Genomic DNA, 15,820 nt, shown 5'->3' with positions numbered 1-15,820 from the left:
ACCAAAGGTCTTAACATAAACAAAAAGTAAAGCATATATTACATACACATAAAAGAAATCATCACACCTAGATCAGAGATCAGCCGATCAGGCTACTGGAAAAGATAAAATTCGATCCGTCCTGAGCGAAAGCGAGGCGCGAGCAGCAGCATGCGTTTCAAATTGCCGAACCTGGAAGTAGGCTAAATGAAATGGAACGCATATGCGTTCCAATATATCCGGCAAGCAAAGCCGGTCTACGTCCTGCGCATGCGTTTAAGCGACATAATTAAAGCCCTGAAAAGGCTTTATTGTGTATGTGTAAGAAAACAGAGCAAAAATGATTATGAATAGCTAGAAATACCCAAGGAGCCAAATAAAGCTCCTATATAAGGCAAAATGATAATAAGAAGAAATATGAAAGAAACAAATAAATAGAAAATAAAGAGCCAGTAACAAAATGTATGAAAGAATACTGAAACTCAGTATTAAAGACAACTGATAGCCGACAACAGATGTAATACCAATATGAATATCATCTTCTTGATGATAAAGACGTACAATAATATATCCATTGATCCAAAGTGAACACAGTTAGTGCCAACATCCATATAATAATAGACGACCGAAATTATTAAAGGGACAAGGATGCATGCATATCTAGTCAATGCATCTCAAGTCATATAGAGGGATCCCGACTATATAATCACATTGAATAAAAAGCAATGAATGTTAGATATTTACGTCTTTATACACATGTATGTAAAGGCAAAAGTCAATTCACATACGAATCCTAAGGACAGGTACAATACAAAATATGTATAATAATTGTGTCGATAGAGTTTTTCCACACGAGAAGTAGACCAAAGAAGCCAAAGTCCGTAGATCTTCATAAAAGGTATTCAATCGATGAGGGCCACCCAGACATAACAAACCCAGCAAAAAATAGAACTGGAGATAGAAATAAAAATAAAATCATTAGTAATAAATCCAGAATCTGGCAAGTCACAGGTAGAAGTAATAAACTGAAAAAGTAATAATGATCCCAGAAGGAATATCACAACAAGTGTAATCAAACTTTCATAACCAATAACCAAGTAACATGTGATGATTTTACCTAAAAGGATTGAAATCACAATCTTCATTTAACCCATAAGGGAATAGTGTGTTCAAGCGATAGATCCAACGTAATTCCGCACGTTTAAGTGAGTCTGCAAGGGAATAGCCAGGCAAGGGTGTCTTGATACGTTCAATAGCTTGGAAACGTAATTGCGCTACAGAGTGGCCCAAATCAATAAAATGTTTAGCAAGCGATATATGCTGTTTCTTGGTACGGATGGTGCTTTTGTGCTCACCAATCCGCACAGTCAAGGATCTTGAGGTTTGACCCACATAGCCAAGACCACAAGGACATTTAATGTAGTAAACTACACGGTCAGTTTGACAATTGAAGAACTCATTGATGGCAAACCCTTTACCAGTTCTGGGGTGTGTGAACTCAGGACCAGTGGTAACATTATTGCAATTAGCACAATGCCCACATCGGTGCATACCCTAATGGGTGCCAACCAAGTCATAGATGGTTTGGAAACCATCTTGGTTCTAGATGATGAAAGCAAATTTTTAATATTTCTAGATCTCTTATAGGCCATCAATGGTCTCTCTCTAAAGAGGTCAGCAATCGCTGGATCACTCTGCAAGACATGCCAATGTTTATTAATAACATGTTTAACATGTCTTGACTTGGTAGAGTATGTGGTGACACATGGAATACGATTAGATCTTTTTCTCTTGCTCTTACCCTGGGTTCTCAACAAAGAAGCCCTCCCCCTGTCTTTCACTTTGGTCAATGCTTCTTGTAAGGAGGTTTCCTCATAACCCCGTGAACGGAAATCTTCCAACATTCTCCTCGCCTGGGTGTCAAAATCAGCATCTTGTGAAACAATCCGTCTCACACGTAGTAGTTGACTAAAAGGAAGGCTTCGAATCATGCTGGTAGGATGAAACGAGTTTGCCTGTAGAAATGCAACTTTATCAGTAGGCTTTCGAAACCGATCAAAGCATTTTACTCACCTGAACATCCAAGAAATGTATACTGTTGGTGTCGTGTTCCAAAGTAAATTTGATGCTTGGCACACATTGATCCAGATCCATTTTAAATGATAGAAGATGTGCCTCTGAGCCATTCTAAAGAAAGAAAACATCTTTGATGTATCAAAACCACACTGATACAAATCTAAATAAAGGATGTGTATAAACGAAGTCTTCCTCAAACTTGGCCATGTACAGGTTGGCTCATATGGCTCCATCATACGCCAACCTGTACATGGCCAAGTTTGAGGAAGACTTCGTTTATACACATCCTTTATTTAGATTTGTATCAGTGTGGTTTTGATACATCAATGATGTTTTCCTTCTTTGGAATGGCACATCTTCTATCATTTAAAATGGATCTGGATCAATGTGTGCCAAGCATCAAATTTACTTTGGAACACGACACCAACAGTATACATTTCTTGGATGTTCAGGTGAGTAAAATCAATGATGGTCTATGCTTTGATCGGTTTCGAAAGCCTACTGATAAAGTTGCATTTCTACAGGCAAACTCGTTTCATCCTACCAGCATGATTCGAAGCCTTCCTTTTAGTCAACTACTACGTGTGAGACGGATTGTTTCACAAGATGCTGATTTTGACACCCAGGCGAGGAGAATGTTGGAAGATTTCCGTTCACGGGGTTATGAGGAAACCTCCTTACAAGAAGCATTGACCAAAGTGAAAGACAGGGGGAGGGCTTCTTTGTTGAGAACCCAGGGTAAGAGCAAGAGAAAAAGATCTAATCGTATTCCATGTGTCACCACATACTCTACCAAGTCAAGACATGTTAAACATGTTATTAATAAACATTGGCATGTCTTGCAGAGTGATCCAGCGATTGCTGACCTCTTTAGAGAGAGACCATTGATGGCCTATAAGAGATCTAGAAATATTAAAAATTTGCTTTCATCATCTAGAACCAAGATGGTTTCCAAACCATCTATGACTTGGTTGGCACTCATTAGGGTATGCACCAATGTGGGAATTGTGCTAATTGCAATAATGTTACCACTGGTCCTGAGTTCACACACCCCAGAACTGGTAAAGGGTTTGCCATCAATGAGTTCTTCAATTGTCAAACTGACCGTGTAGTTTACTACATTAAATGTCCTTGTGGTCTTGGCTATGTGGGTCAAACCTCAAGATCCTTGACTGTGCGGATTGGTGAGCACAAAAGCACCATCCGTACCAAGAAACAGCATATATCGCTTGCTAAACATTTTATTGATTTGGGCCACTCTGTAGCGCAATTACGTTTCCAAGCTATTGAACGTATCAAGACACCCTTGCCTGGCTATTCCCTTGCAGACTCACTTAAACGTGCGGAATTACGTTGGATCTATCGCTTGAACACACTATTCCCTTATGGGTTAAATGAAGATTGTGATTTCAATCCTTTTAGGTAAAATCATCACATGTTACTTGGTTATTGGTTATGAAAGTTTGATTACACTTGTTGTGATATTCCTTCTGGGATCATTATTACTTTTTCAGTTTATTACTTCTACCTGTGACTTGCCAGATTCTGGATTTATTACTAATGATTTTATTTCTATCTCCAGTTCTATTTTTTGCTGGGTTTGTTATGTCTGGGTGGCCCTCATCGATTGAATACCTTTTATGAAGATCTACGGACTTTGGCTTCTTTGGTCTACTTCTCGTGTGGAAAAACTCTATCGACACAATTATTATACATATTTTGTATTGTACCTGTCCTTAGGATTCGTATGTGAATTGACTTTTGCCTTTACATACATGTGTATAAAGACGTAAATATCTAACATTCATTGCTTTTTATTCAATGTGATTATATAGTCGGGATCCCTCTATATGACTTGAGATGCATTGACTAGATATGCATGCATCCTTGTCCCTTTAATAATTTCGGTCGTCTATTATTATATGGATGTTGGCACTAACTGTGTTCACTTTGGATCAATGGATATATTATTGTACGTCTTTATCATCAAGAAGATGATATTCATATTGGTATTACATCTGTTGTCGGCTATCAGTTGTCTTTAATACTGAGTTTCAGTATTCTTTCATACATTTTGTTACTGGCTCTTTATTTTCTATTTATTTGTTTCTTTCATATTTCTTCTTATTATCATTTTGCCTTATATAGGAGCTTTATTTGGCTCCTTGGGTATTTCTAGCTATTCATAATAATTTTTGCTCTGTTTTCTTACACATACACAATATAGCCTTTTCAGGGCTTTAATTATGTCGCTTAAACGCATGCGCAGGACGTAGACCGGCTTTGCTTGCCGGATATATTGGAACGCATATGCGTTCCATTTCATTTAGCCTACTTCCAGGTTCGGCAATTTGAAATGCATGCTGCTGCTCGCGCCTCGCTTTCGCTCAGGACGGATCGAATTTTATCTTTTCCAGTAGCCTGATCGGCTGATCTCGGATCTAGGTGTGATGATTTCTTTTATGTGTATGTAATATATGCTTTACTTTTTGTTTAAGACCTTTGGTCTGTTCAATTGAATATGCTGTTATTTGTAATATGATTTATTTCTTACAGTATTACTTACCATCTGATGATGTTCTGTTACTGTCTTTAATGCATGCATATATGGATGTCTTTAATCTGATCTGTATTATTATATTTATTTGCAACTCTTCTTAATGCTATATGTGTATGATAGGTGTGGATATACTTGGTTTCCTTGGTAACCATAAACAGGTGTTTGATGGTTGTGAGGATCTCAATCACCATGGGTGGCCACCCATTACTTTCAGGTGTTTTTAATCTTGGTGTTTCCTGTGGGTATATAAGGGGAGAACTTAGTTTCTCAACATGCTCCCTTGACAAAGGCTTTTCAGCCGAAACTTTGTTTTTTTTTTTTTTGATTGACTCTGTCCCTGCTTCTCACTGAATTTGGTATGGTTTGTTGCATTTTTTATATGTCTGGGTTTTCATTATACTAGTATTACAGTGGTCTGTTTGCATGATATTTCTTTCATTCATTTATTACGCATTGAGCGTTTATATTTGCCTATAAAATAGTTTTTCTGGTAAATGCTTTTGAATAGCATGACTTTGTATCTCTGTGGATAATATTTAAAGAGACAGTCCTATAGTATATACCCATCTAATAAAGATTTTTTCATATATATATAAAGATTTATGGTCGTGCTCCTTACTCTATTCACACTGTTAGCTATCTGGGGTAACATTCACATATTCCAAAATACCGAATGAACCGGTGTTCGACCCTAAGGGCACGAATAGGAACCAGGGGGCGGACGGCTCAGCGGTGTTCGCGCAAATAAGTGTCTGTTTTTAGTTCCATAGTTTTAGCGCTGAACACCGCTGGCCGTTCGGGACTCGTAAGATGGCCGTTGCCACGTGTTCGACAAACGAACAAAGGCCACCCAGCGTTCGTCAATTAAGCTGCGGTTAACCGCAGCTGCTGGGCGGTCAATTGGCGGCACACTCCAGCTCCCAGGTGGTCCATCGTTCGCCAGTTTGTTCGGTAGCTGGAATCTACCGAACACCCCGGCAGAAAGGCACAAATAAGCCTTTTTGCAGGGAATATAAACGGTTTAACCTCCAGGGCCATAGTCCAAGGGCAGGAGGCTAGCAACCAGGCTTCTCCAGTTCACAGTGGCGAGGTTGGTTTCGCCACACTTCTCCCCTTTACCAATTAGACTAACAGGGTATCTGACCTCCTGCCGGTCAGTGCCCTGGTTAGTCCAGCAACCCACCCACAAAACAGAAACAGCAGTACAGCCCACCCACAATAACTGGTTACTACACCTGGGTAGAGGAGAACTTTGTCCATATCCAGGTGCCTCACCACAACTGTGTGGGGAACTGTTAGGCTGCCTTGGTGGGTTGCTGAGTGGGCAGAGACCAGCGGTACTCTGCCCTGATGCCAGTGCTACCACGGAAGTAGCCTGGTTGGAGTCCGGTTGTGGGAGGGGGAGACCGACTGTCTCCCCTCTGGATACACCGCTCTGTGGCTGGGGGACAGGACCGACCGTCCTTACCCCTGGTGTTGCAAGTGCAGAGCCTACGGTCCCATCTGCATCGTTAGGGGGTGTAACATCTCCCCTTGGTGGGTTAGGCTGCCGCTGGAGAGAGGGTGTAACAAGTTCCTCTCTCTGAACTATAGACTGCCGCTGGGGAGAGGGGGTAACCAGCTCCTCTCCCTGACACTCTCTCTGCTGGTGGTGAGGGGAACCAACTGTCTCCCCTTTCAATATTTTGTCCTGCGGCTGGGGTGCGAGACTGACGGTCTCTGCTCCCTGCAGGACACTCTGCCGCTGGGGAGGAAGGACGGCACCTTCAGCTCCCTGGGGTACACACTGCCGCTGGGGAGGAAGGATGGCACCTTCAGCTCCCTGGGCTACACACTACCGCTGGGGAGGAAGGACGACAACATCAGCTCCCTGGGACACACACTGCCGCTGGGGAGGAAGGGCGACACCTTCAGCTCCCTGGGGTACACACTGCCGCTGGGGAGGAAGGATGGCACCTTTCGCTCCCTGGGATACACACTGCCGCTGGGGAGGAAGGACGGCACCTTCTGCTCCCTGGGAAACACACTGCCGCTGGGGAGGAAGGGCGACACCTTCAGCTCCCTGGGGTACACACTGCCGCTGGGGAGGAAGGATGGCACCCTTCAGTTCCCTGGGGTACACACTGCCGCTGGGGAGGAAGGAAAGCACCTTCAGCTCCCTGGGATACACACTGCCGCTGGGGAGGAAGGACGATACCTTCAGCTCCCTGGGATACACACTGCCGCTGGGGAGGAAGGACGACACCTTCAGCTCCCTGGGAAACACACTGCCGCTGGGGAGGAAGGGCGACACCTTCAGCTCCCTGGGATACACACTGCCGCTGGGGAGGAAGGACGACACCTTCAGCTCCCTGGGAAACACACTGCCACTGGGGAGGAAGGGCGACACCTTCAGCTCCCTGGGGTACACACTGCCGCTGGGGAGGAAGGATGGCACCCTTCAGTTCCCTGGGGTACACACTGCCGCTGGGGAGGAAGGAAAGCACCTTCAGCTCCCTGAGGTACACACTGCCGCTGGGGAGGAAGGACGACACCTTCAGCTCCCTGGGATACACACTGCCGCTGGGGAGGAAGGACGATACCTTCAGCTCCCTGGGATACACACTGCCACTGGGGAGGAAGGACGATACCTTCGGCTCCCCGGAGCGCACTCCGCAGCTGGGGAGAGCGGACGATACCTTTGGCGCAATCTGCCACGACCTGCAGGAAGTATTACTTTACTGAGAGGGTAGTGGATGCATGGAATAGCCTTCCAGCTGAAGAAGTGGTAGAGGTTAACACAGTAAAGGAGTTTAAGCGTGGGATATGCATAAGGCTATCCTAACTATAAGATAAGGCCAGGGACTATTGAAAGTATTTAGGTAATTGGGCAGACTAGATGGGCCGAATGGTTCTAATCTGCCGTCACATTCTATGTTTCTATTCTGATATAGAAAGATTGGTTGCAGTCTGTCTATGCACTTTATTCAGATATAGAAATACAGGCTGCAGGTTAGACACCTATAAACTCCTCTGATATCGAAAGAGAGGCCATCAGTCTATATTATATAGAAAGAAGGGCTAAGGTTGATTTATCTAAATACCCTACTGATGAACATATAGAAAGGTGGGTTGCAGTCTAAGACTTTAGTTAGTAACGCAAGACTGGATTCAGTACAGTGGCAGGTAGTCTCAGTATAACAATTCATTACAGACTGAATGCATGTATGTATGTATGATGTAATTACCTGCTGTGATAAATACAAGTCTCCTTCCTCCTCCTCCTCCTCCTCTTCCTCCACACTCAAACAGATGGGCTCTTCCAGCTTTGGGTCACAGGCCTCTACACAGATATCTGATAACAAACAGTTCATATATATATATATATATATAATAAAAAAAAAAGCATTATTGGTGTGTGGGGGTGTAGACTGTGTGGCACAGTGTGTTTGGGTAGAATGTGTGAGTTGTCAGGCAGGGAGTGTTGGGCTATGACTTTGTGCCAATGTGAGTTGGGGGGGTACAGTAACCCATGAGCAATGCCATTTTCTACGATCCCGATTGGGTAATACACTGCACATGAGTTCCGCCTCATCACTTCAGAGCTTTGTCCAAAGAGATCCTACAATTCCTAGCCACGACAAGAAAATAAATGAACAGGCTAAATGATGCAACTGTGAGTACATTTATTGGAGAATACACGCACCAGAATCATACATGCAACGTCGCAAATTTAGAAAATGTGTATTCTCCAATAGATATACTCACAATTGCTCCTTGGTTCGTAAAGCCTGTTGCTTACTTTTTTTGGTTAGATCAATGCCCCCCAGGTGTGGGTCTCTCAAAAGGATTCATGTCCCTTTAACAGCATAATTAGAAACAGAATTCTTATAAAAAGCTCTGGAATGATGGCGAGCTCTTTTGAATGTAATAGCAGCATACTGGAATAGTACATCTAGTACTGGAGACCTAAGGGAGCTGCAATACTCAATGTAAATACAGGAAGGGAGATGCAAGTGATGTAACTTTACATTGCTGGATGTATCCTCCCCATAAACAGTGAGAATTTGCAGAGATTGAAACGGAGTTTCAAATGGAAGGCAAAATAACTAAACTTGGAAAAAAAGTCAGCTTGCTTCTAGTTTAGCTACTTTGGTCTTAAATTTGAAATTCTCAAGTTCGTGAATAACCCTGCCGTTCTCACTCAGAAACATAAAGCAGGCCAACTAGCACTGTGGAGGCAAAAGCTCACAGAGTGCTGAATAGGTATATACCAGAAACAAGAGAACTGGCATAAAGAGAGGACATGACATGGCACCAGAACCAAGGAAGAATAAAGGTGAGACTGGCCCACGGGCAGAAAGAAATAAGGATAACAAGTTAACTAGCTAGCACAGACGAAGGAGGCTAATGCAGATACTGGTAAGCAACAAGGATAACAGGGTGATTATTAAGCAGGGAGGAAATCGGGGGGGGGGGGGGGGGTATAAAGCAGATACTGGTAAGGAAGGGGGATAACGGTGAGACTGGCTAGCAGGAAGGAAGAGGGATAACGGGGAGACTGGCTAGCAAGAAGGAAGGGGGATAACGGGGAGACTGGCTAGCAAGAAGGAAGGGGGATAACGGGGAGACTGGCTAGCAGGAAGGAAGGGGGATAACGGGGAGACTGGCTAGCAGGAAGGAAGGGGGATAACGGTGAGACTGGCTAGCAGGAAGGAAGGGGGATAACGGTGAGACTGGCTAGCAGGAAGGAAGGGGGATAACGGGGAGACTAGCTAGCAAGAAGGAAGGGGGATAACGGGGAGACTGGCTAGCAGGAAGGAAGGGGGATAACGGGGAGACTGGCTAGCAGGAAGGAAGGGGGATAACGGGGAGACTGGCTAGCAGGAAGGAAGGGGGATAACGGGGAGACTGGCTAGCAGGAAGGAAGGGGGATAACGGGGAGACTGGCTAGCAGGAAGGAAGGGGGATAACGGTGAGACTGGCTAGCAGGAAGGAAGGGGGATAACGGTGAGACTGGCTAGCAGGAAGGAAGGGGGATAACGGTGAGACTGGCTAACAAGAAGGAAGGGGGATAACGGGGAGACTGGCTAGCAGGAAGGAAGGGGGATAACGGGGAGACTGGCTAGCAGGAAGGAAGGGGGATAACGGTGAGACTGGCTAGCAGGAAGGAAGGGGGATAACGGTGAGACTGGCTAGCAGGAAGGAAGGGGGATAACGGTGAGACTGGCTAGCAGGAAGGAAGGGGGATAACGGTGAGACTGGCTAGCAGGAAGGAAGGGGGATAACGGTGAGACTGGCTAGCAGGAAGGAAGGGGGATAACGGTGAGACTGGCTAACAAGAAGGAAGGGGGATAACGGGGAGACTGGCTAGCAGGAAGGAAGGGGGATAACGGGGAGACTGGCTAGCAGGAAGGAAGGGGGATAACGGTGAGACTGGCTAGCAGGAAGGAAGGGGGATAACGGTGAGACTGGCTAACAAGAAAGAAGGGGGATAACGGGGAGACTGGCTAGCAGGAAGGAAGGGGGATAACGGGGAGACTGGCTAGCAGGAAGGAAGGGGGATAACGGGGAGACTGGCTAGCAGGAAGGAAGGGGGATAACGGGGAGACTGGCTAGCAGGAAGGAAGGGGGATAACGGGGAGACTGGCTAGCAGGAAGGAAGGGGGATAACGGGGAGACTGGCTAGCAGGAAGGAAGGGGGATAACGGGGAGACTGGCTAGCAGGAAGGAAGGGGGATAACGGGGAGACTGGCTAGCAGGAAGGAAGGGGGATAACGGGGAGACTGGCTAGCAGGAAGGAAGGGGGATAACGGGGAGACTGGCTAGCAGGAAGGAAGGGGGATAACGGGGAGACTGGCTAGCAGGAAGGAAGGGGGATAACGGGGAGACTGGCTAGCAGGAAGGAAGGGGGATAACGGGGAGACTGGCTAGCAGGAAGGAAGGGGGATAACGGGGAGACTGGCTAGCAGGAAGGAAGGGGGATAATGGTGGTCTAGCACATAGAAAGGAATTGAATAATGAGAACTCATGTAGGAAGGCAGAGGATAATAAGCAAGGAAGAGAATAAGGAGGGACAGTGAAAAAAGGAAGAATATAAGTTTGCGACTGGCACATAGCAAGAAAGATAATCAGGACCTTTGTGGGAATAGAAAAAGAAGGGCGTCCTGGCAGAATCTTGCCAGCAGCACAATTAACAAATTACGGAATTATGGAATTACGGATTTACTCAATACTAATTGTGCATAAAGTTTAAGGTAGGTGTTAAAAATGCTGTAAAGTAAGAATGCTTTCCTAAATAGAAATGATTATTTTTATCAGTTAACAAAATACAAAGTGAGTGAACAGAAGGAAAAGCTAAATCCTTTAAAGTGAAAGAAGCAGCGGTGTAGAAGGAATAAAACTGGTTGAGTAACAGCCAAACTCTGCTAACACGGTGACACTAATATCAGAAGTCAGAAACAATTGCAAGACTGAGCACAGCAACACACAGTAGTTACACGCCATCAGCAAGGTCTCTCCTGGGCAGACAGGTGTTTCCAGACATGCACAAAGAACTGAGGACTGTACACTCAGTGATGGATCAGTGATTGGAGCAGCTCATGAAAGACCCATCATGCCTACTTTCCTTCGCAATCACAAGATGTCCTGTAGTACCATCAGCTCAGAATTGGGTGCATCATTAGTCCACTGGCTTCTGCCATCTGTCTGCAGAAGTCGGTTCAGAAGTGCCAACAATGTGCCAATGTGTAAACAAGGCAAAGTGTCTCAACTATGGACACAGCAACCGGGCATGGAGAAAAATGGCAGCAGGTGCTTTGGACCTCTAATTTAAAATTATAGATATCTGACTGTAGCAGAATGCATTTGTTTGCAAAAGGGCTGGAGAGGGGTACAAGAATGAGGGCTTGTAGGCTACAGTGAAGCATGTTGTAGGTTCCTTGCATGTTTGGTGGAGTATTCATGCAAATGGAGGTGAGGATTTGGTCAGAATGCATTATCTCCTCGTGTATGCCATCATGGAGGCATCTGATTGGCCTTTAATTTATTCTGCAGCATGAAAATAACTCCAGACACACAGCCAACATCATTAAGGACTATCTTCAGAGTAAAGAACATGGAGTCCTGGAATTTATGGTATGGTCCCCACAGAGTCCTGGAATTTATGAAGAGGCCAAAGGCTGCCCAAAGTCACAGTAGAACTGTGGTTAGGTAGCCAAGTTGCTTAGAACAACCTGTCGAGCTCCTGTGTGCAAGTGTACCTAGAAGAATTGAATTTATGCTATTTTGAAGGCAAAGGGTAGTCACACCACATATTTGTGCGATTTAAGCTTTTCTTTTGTTCACTCACTTTGCATTTTACTAAGTGATATAAACTATTAGCATTTCTATTTTTGAACAAATTTTTAGTAGTTTTACACCCAGCTAAAACTTTTGGATAGTAGTAACATGATAGTTAAGCATTTTACTTTCACAGAAAAATTAGATCAGGAAAACATGGATGAGACTGTAACAGAGCTGTACAACTACAAAATATCAAGAAGGGATGCAAATATGGTACTGTATCATTTTACCCAAGTCTATAAGAACATCTCCCTCGCATGTCTCAGAGCGCACACTGTGTAAGAAGTCTTCATCACGCTCATGGAGCAAGGAATAATTGTGATCACTTTGAACAACGTTGGGACTGTTGGGTGGTGAAGGATCGCAATATCTAGGTGAGTAGAGAGCCAGCTGATCCTCAGAAATGCCACTGTCACTAGCAGGGGGAGAGCTACTCAGATATGGATTCTCTGGACTGCCTAGGAGCTCACTAAGAAAATCATCTACTGCTGGTTCATTCAGCATCTGCACAGAGAAAGGAAATTAGGGAAGAAAATAAACTATGTCAATGATGCAACAGAAAAACCAGGGGTGCAGTCAATATGCTAGTCACTTACCTCTGGTCCCAGCAAGGACCACTCCGTAATCCCTGGTTCACGGACCGCCTGACCTTGAAAGGCTTCATCCAGAAGGAAATCGAGGAGATCAGACTCCTCCATGTCACCAAAATCTTCCAGTAGGGACATCTACGAAGAGAGTTTAAAGCAGACAGTGTAACTTATACTGGGAAAAAATGGTGTACTTTTAGGAGACGTTCAAAAATGAATATCCCCACAAGGTGTAATGGAGGTGCTGAAGTAACAGCCCCAGTGTGAGAGACAGGTGTACAGAAGTAATGCGAGGGATGGTGGTCGGGGTGCAGGAGTAACAGCCCCAGTATGAGGCAGGAAAAGCATACATTTTTACTTATATAATGTAAAGTAAATTAGGGGCGGTCGGTGTATGGCAACGGGTACGCCGGGGGTGGGCGGGTGGTGTATGGCATCGGGTACGCCGGTGGGTGGGCAGGGTATGGCACCCGGTACGCCGGTGGGTGGGCGAGCGGTGTATGGCACCGGGTATGCCGGTGGGTGGGCAGGGTATGGCACCCGGTACGCCAGGGGTGGGCGAGCGGTGTATGGCACCGGGTACTCCGGGGGTGGGCGAGCAGTGTATGGCACCGGGTACTCCGGGGGTGGGCGAGCAGTGTATGGCACCGGGTACGCCGGGGGTGGGCGAGCAGTGTATGGCACCGGGTACGCCGGGGGTGGGCGAGCAGTGTATGGCACCGGGTACGCCGGGGGTGGGCGAGCAGTGTATGGCACCGGGTACGCCGGGGGTGGGCGGGCAGTGTATGGCACCGGGTACGCCGGGGGTGGGCGGGCAGTGTATAGCGCTGGGTGAACCTGGGGGGCGGGCGGTGTATGGCGCTGGGTGAACCTGGGGGGCGGGCGGTGTATGGCGCTGGGTGAACCTGGGGGGCGGGCGGTGTATGGTGCTCGGTGAACCTAGCGGGCAGGCGGGCGGTGTATAGCGCTGGGTATACCTGGGGGGCAGTGTATAGCGCTGGGTATACCTGGGGGGGGCGGTGTATAGCACTGGGTATACCTGGGGGGGGCGGTGTATAGCACTGGGTATACCTGGGGGGGGCGGTGTATAGTGCTGGGTATACCTGGGGGGCGGTGTATAGCGCTGGGTATACCTGGGGGGGGGGCGGTGTATAGCGCTGGGTATACCTGGGGGGGGGCGGTGTATAGCACTGGGTATACTGGGGGGGCGGTGTATAGAGCTGGGTATACTGGGGGGGCGGTGTATAGCGCTGGGTATACCTGGGGGGCGGTGTATAGCGCTGGGTATACCTGGGGGGCGGTGTATAGCGCTGGGTATACCTGGGGGGGGCGGTGTATAGCGCTGGGTATACCTGGGGGGGGCGGTGTATAGCGCTGGGTATACCTGGGGGGGGCGGTGTATGGCGCTGGGTATACCTGGGGGGGCGGTGTATGGCGCTGGGTATACCTGGGGGGGCGGTGTATGGCGCTGGGTATACCTGGGGGGGGGCGGTGTATGGCGCTGGGTATACCTGGGGGGGCGGTGTATGGCGCTGGGTATACCTGGGGGGGGGCGGTGTATGGCGCTGGGTATACCTGGGGGGGCGGTGTATGGCGCTGGGTATACCTGGGGGGGCGGTGTATGGCGCTGGGTATACCTGGGGGGCGGTGTATGGCGCTGGGTATACCTGGGGGGGCGGTGTATAGCGCTGGGTATACCTGGGGGGGCGGTGTATGGCGCTGGGTATACCTGGGGGGGGGTGTATGGCGCTGGGTATACCTGGGGGGGGGCGGTGTATGGCGCTGGGTATACCTGGGGGGCGGTGTATAGCGCTGGGTATACCTGGGGGGCGGTGTATAGCGCTGGGTATACCTGGGGGGGGCGGTGTATAGCGCTGGGTATACCTGGGGGGGCGGTGTATAGCGCTGGGTATACCTGGGGGGGCGGTGTATGGCGCTGGGTATACCTGGGGGGGGGCGGTGTATGGCGCTGGGTATACCTGGGGGGGCGGTGTATGGCGCTGGGTATACCTGGGGGGCGGTGTATAGCGCTGGGTATACCTGGGGGGGGCGGTGTATAGCGCTGGGTATACCTGGGGGGGCGGTGTATAGCGCTGGGTATACCTGGGGGGGCGGTGTATGGCGCTGGGTATACCTGGGGGGGGGGCGGTGTATGGCGCTGGGTATACCTGGGGGGGCGGTGTATGGCGCTGGGTATACCTGGGGGGGGCGGTGTATAGCGCTGGGTATACCTGGGGGGGCGGTGTATGGCGCTGGGTATACCTGGGGGGGCGGTGTATAGCGCTGGGTATACCTGGGGGGGGCGGTGTATGGCGCTGGGTATACCTGGGGGGGGGCGGTGTATGGCGCTGGGTATACCTGGGGGGGCGGTGTATAGCGCTGGGTATACCTGGGGGGGCGGTGTATAGCGCTGGGTATACCTGGGGGGGGCGGTGTATAGCGCTGGGTATACCTGGGGGGGGCGGTGTATGGCGCTGGGTATACCTGGGGGGGGCGGTGTATGGCGCTGGGTATACCTGGGGGGGGCGGTGTATGGCGCTGGGTATACCTGGGGGGGCGGTGTATAGCGCTGGGTATACCTGGGGGGGCGGTGTATAGCGCTGGGTATACCTGGGGGGGCGGTGTATAGCGCTGGGTATACCTGGGGGGGCGGTGTATAGCGCTGGGTATACCTGGGGGGGCGGTGTATAGCGCTGGGTATACCTGGGGGGGGCGGTGTATAGCGCTGGGTATACCTGGGGGGGCGGTGTATAGCGCTGGGTATACCTGGGGGGGGGCGGTGTATAGCGCTGGGTATACCTGGGGGGCGGTGTATAGCGCTGGGTATACCTGGGGGGGCGGTGTATAGCGCTGGGTATACCTGGGGGGGCGGTGTATAGCGCTGGGTATACCTGGGGGGGCGGTGTATAGCGCTGGGTATACCTGGGGGGGGGGGCGGTGTATAGCGCTGGGTATACCTGGGGGGGGGGCGGTGTATAGCGCTGGGTATACCTGGGGGGGGGCGGTGTATAGCGCTGGGTATACCTGGGGGGGGCGGTGTATAGCGCTGGGTATACCTGGGGGGGCGGTGTATAGCGCTGGGTATACCTGGGGGGGCGGTGTATAGCGCTGGGTATACCTGGGGGGGCGGTGTATAGCGCTGGGTATACCTGGGGGGGCGGTGTATAGCGCTGGGTATACCTGGGGGGCGGTGTATAGCGCTGGGTATACCTGGGGGGGCGGTGTATAGCGCTGGGTATACCTGGGGGGGCGGTGTATAGCGCTGGGTATACCTGGGGGGGCGGTGTATAGCGCT

The 15,820-nt window shown here is 48.7% G+C and overlaps 1 protein-coding gene across 3 annotated transcripts in view; it reads right to left on the bottom strand.

Annotated features, from left to right (window-relative positions):
- Nucleotides 1-15,820, bottom strand: part of CREB3 (cAMP responsive element binding protein 3) — a 36,789-nt gene that overhangs the window by 19,875 nt on the left and 1,094 nt on the right. The window contains exons 1-4 of one of the 3 annotated variants that reach the window (XM_063453507.1): nucleotides 13,846-13,864; nucleotides 12,535-12,663; nucleotides 12,169-12,442; nucleotides 7,843-7,949 (exon numbers count right to left, since the gene is read on the bottom strand). In XM_063453507.1, the coding sequence (XP_063309577.1) occupies nucleotides 7,843-7,949; nucleotides 12,169-12,442; nucleotides 12,535-12,663 (510 nt within the window). In that variant the 5' untranslated portion in view covers nucleotides 13,846-13,864. Of the gene's footprint in view, nucleotides 1-7,842; nucleotides 7,950-12,168; nucleotides 12,443-12,534; nucleotides 12,664-13,532; nucleotides 13,548-13,845; nucleotides 13,865-15,820 lie in introns of those variants that run through there. The other 2 variants (XM_063453508.1, XM_063453506.1) reach the window with 2 other exon arrangements.

Source organism: Pelobates fuscus, chromosome 5 (assembly GCF_036172605.1).
Source record: "Pelobates fuscus isolate aPelFus1 chromosome 5, aPelFus1.pri, whole genome shotgun sequence".
In the NCBI taxonomy this organism is placed as follows: domain Eukaryota; kingdom Metazoa; phylum Chordata; class Amphibia; order Anura; family Pelobatidae; genus Pelobates; species Pelobates fuscus.
The sequence above is the reverse complement of the archived record's forward strand: the minus strand, read 5'-3'. Positions and strand labels throughout refer to the sequence as shown.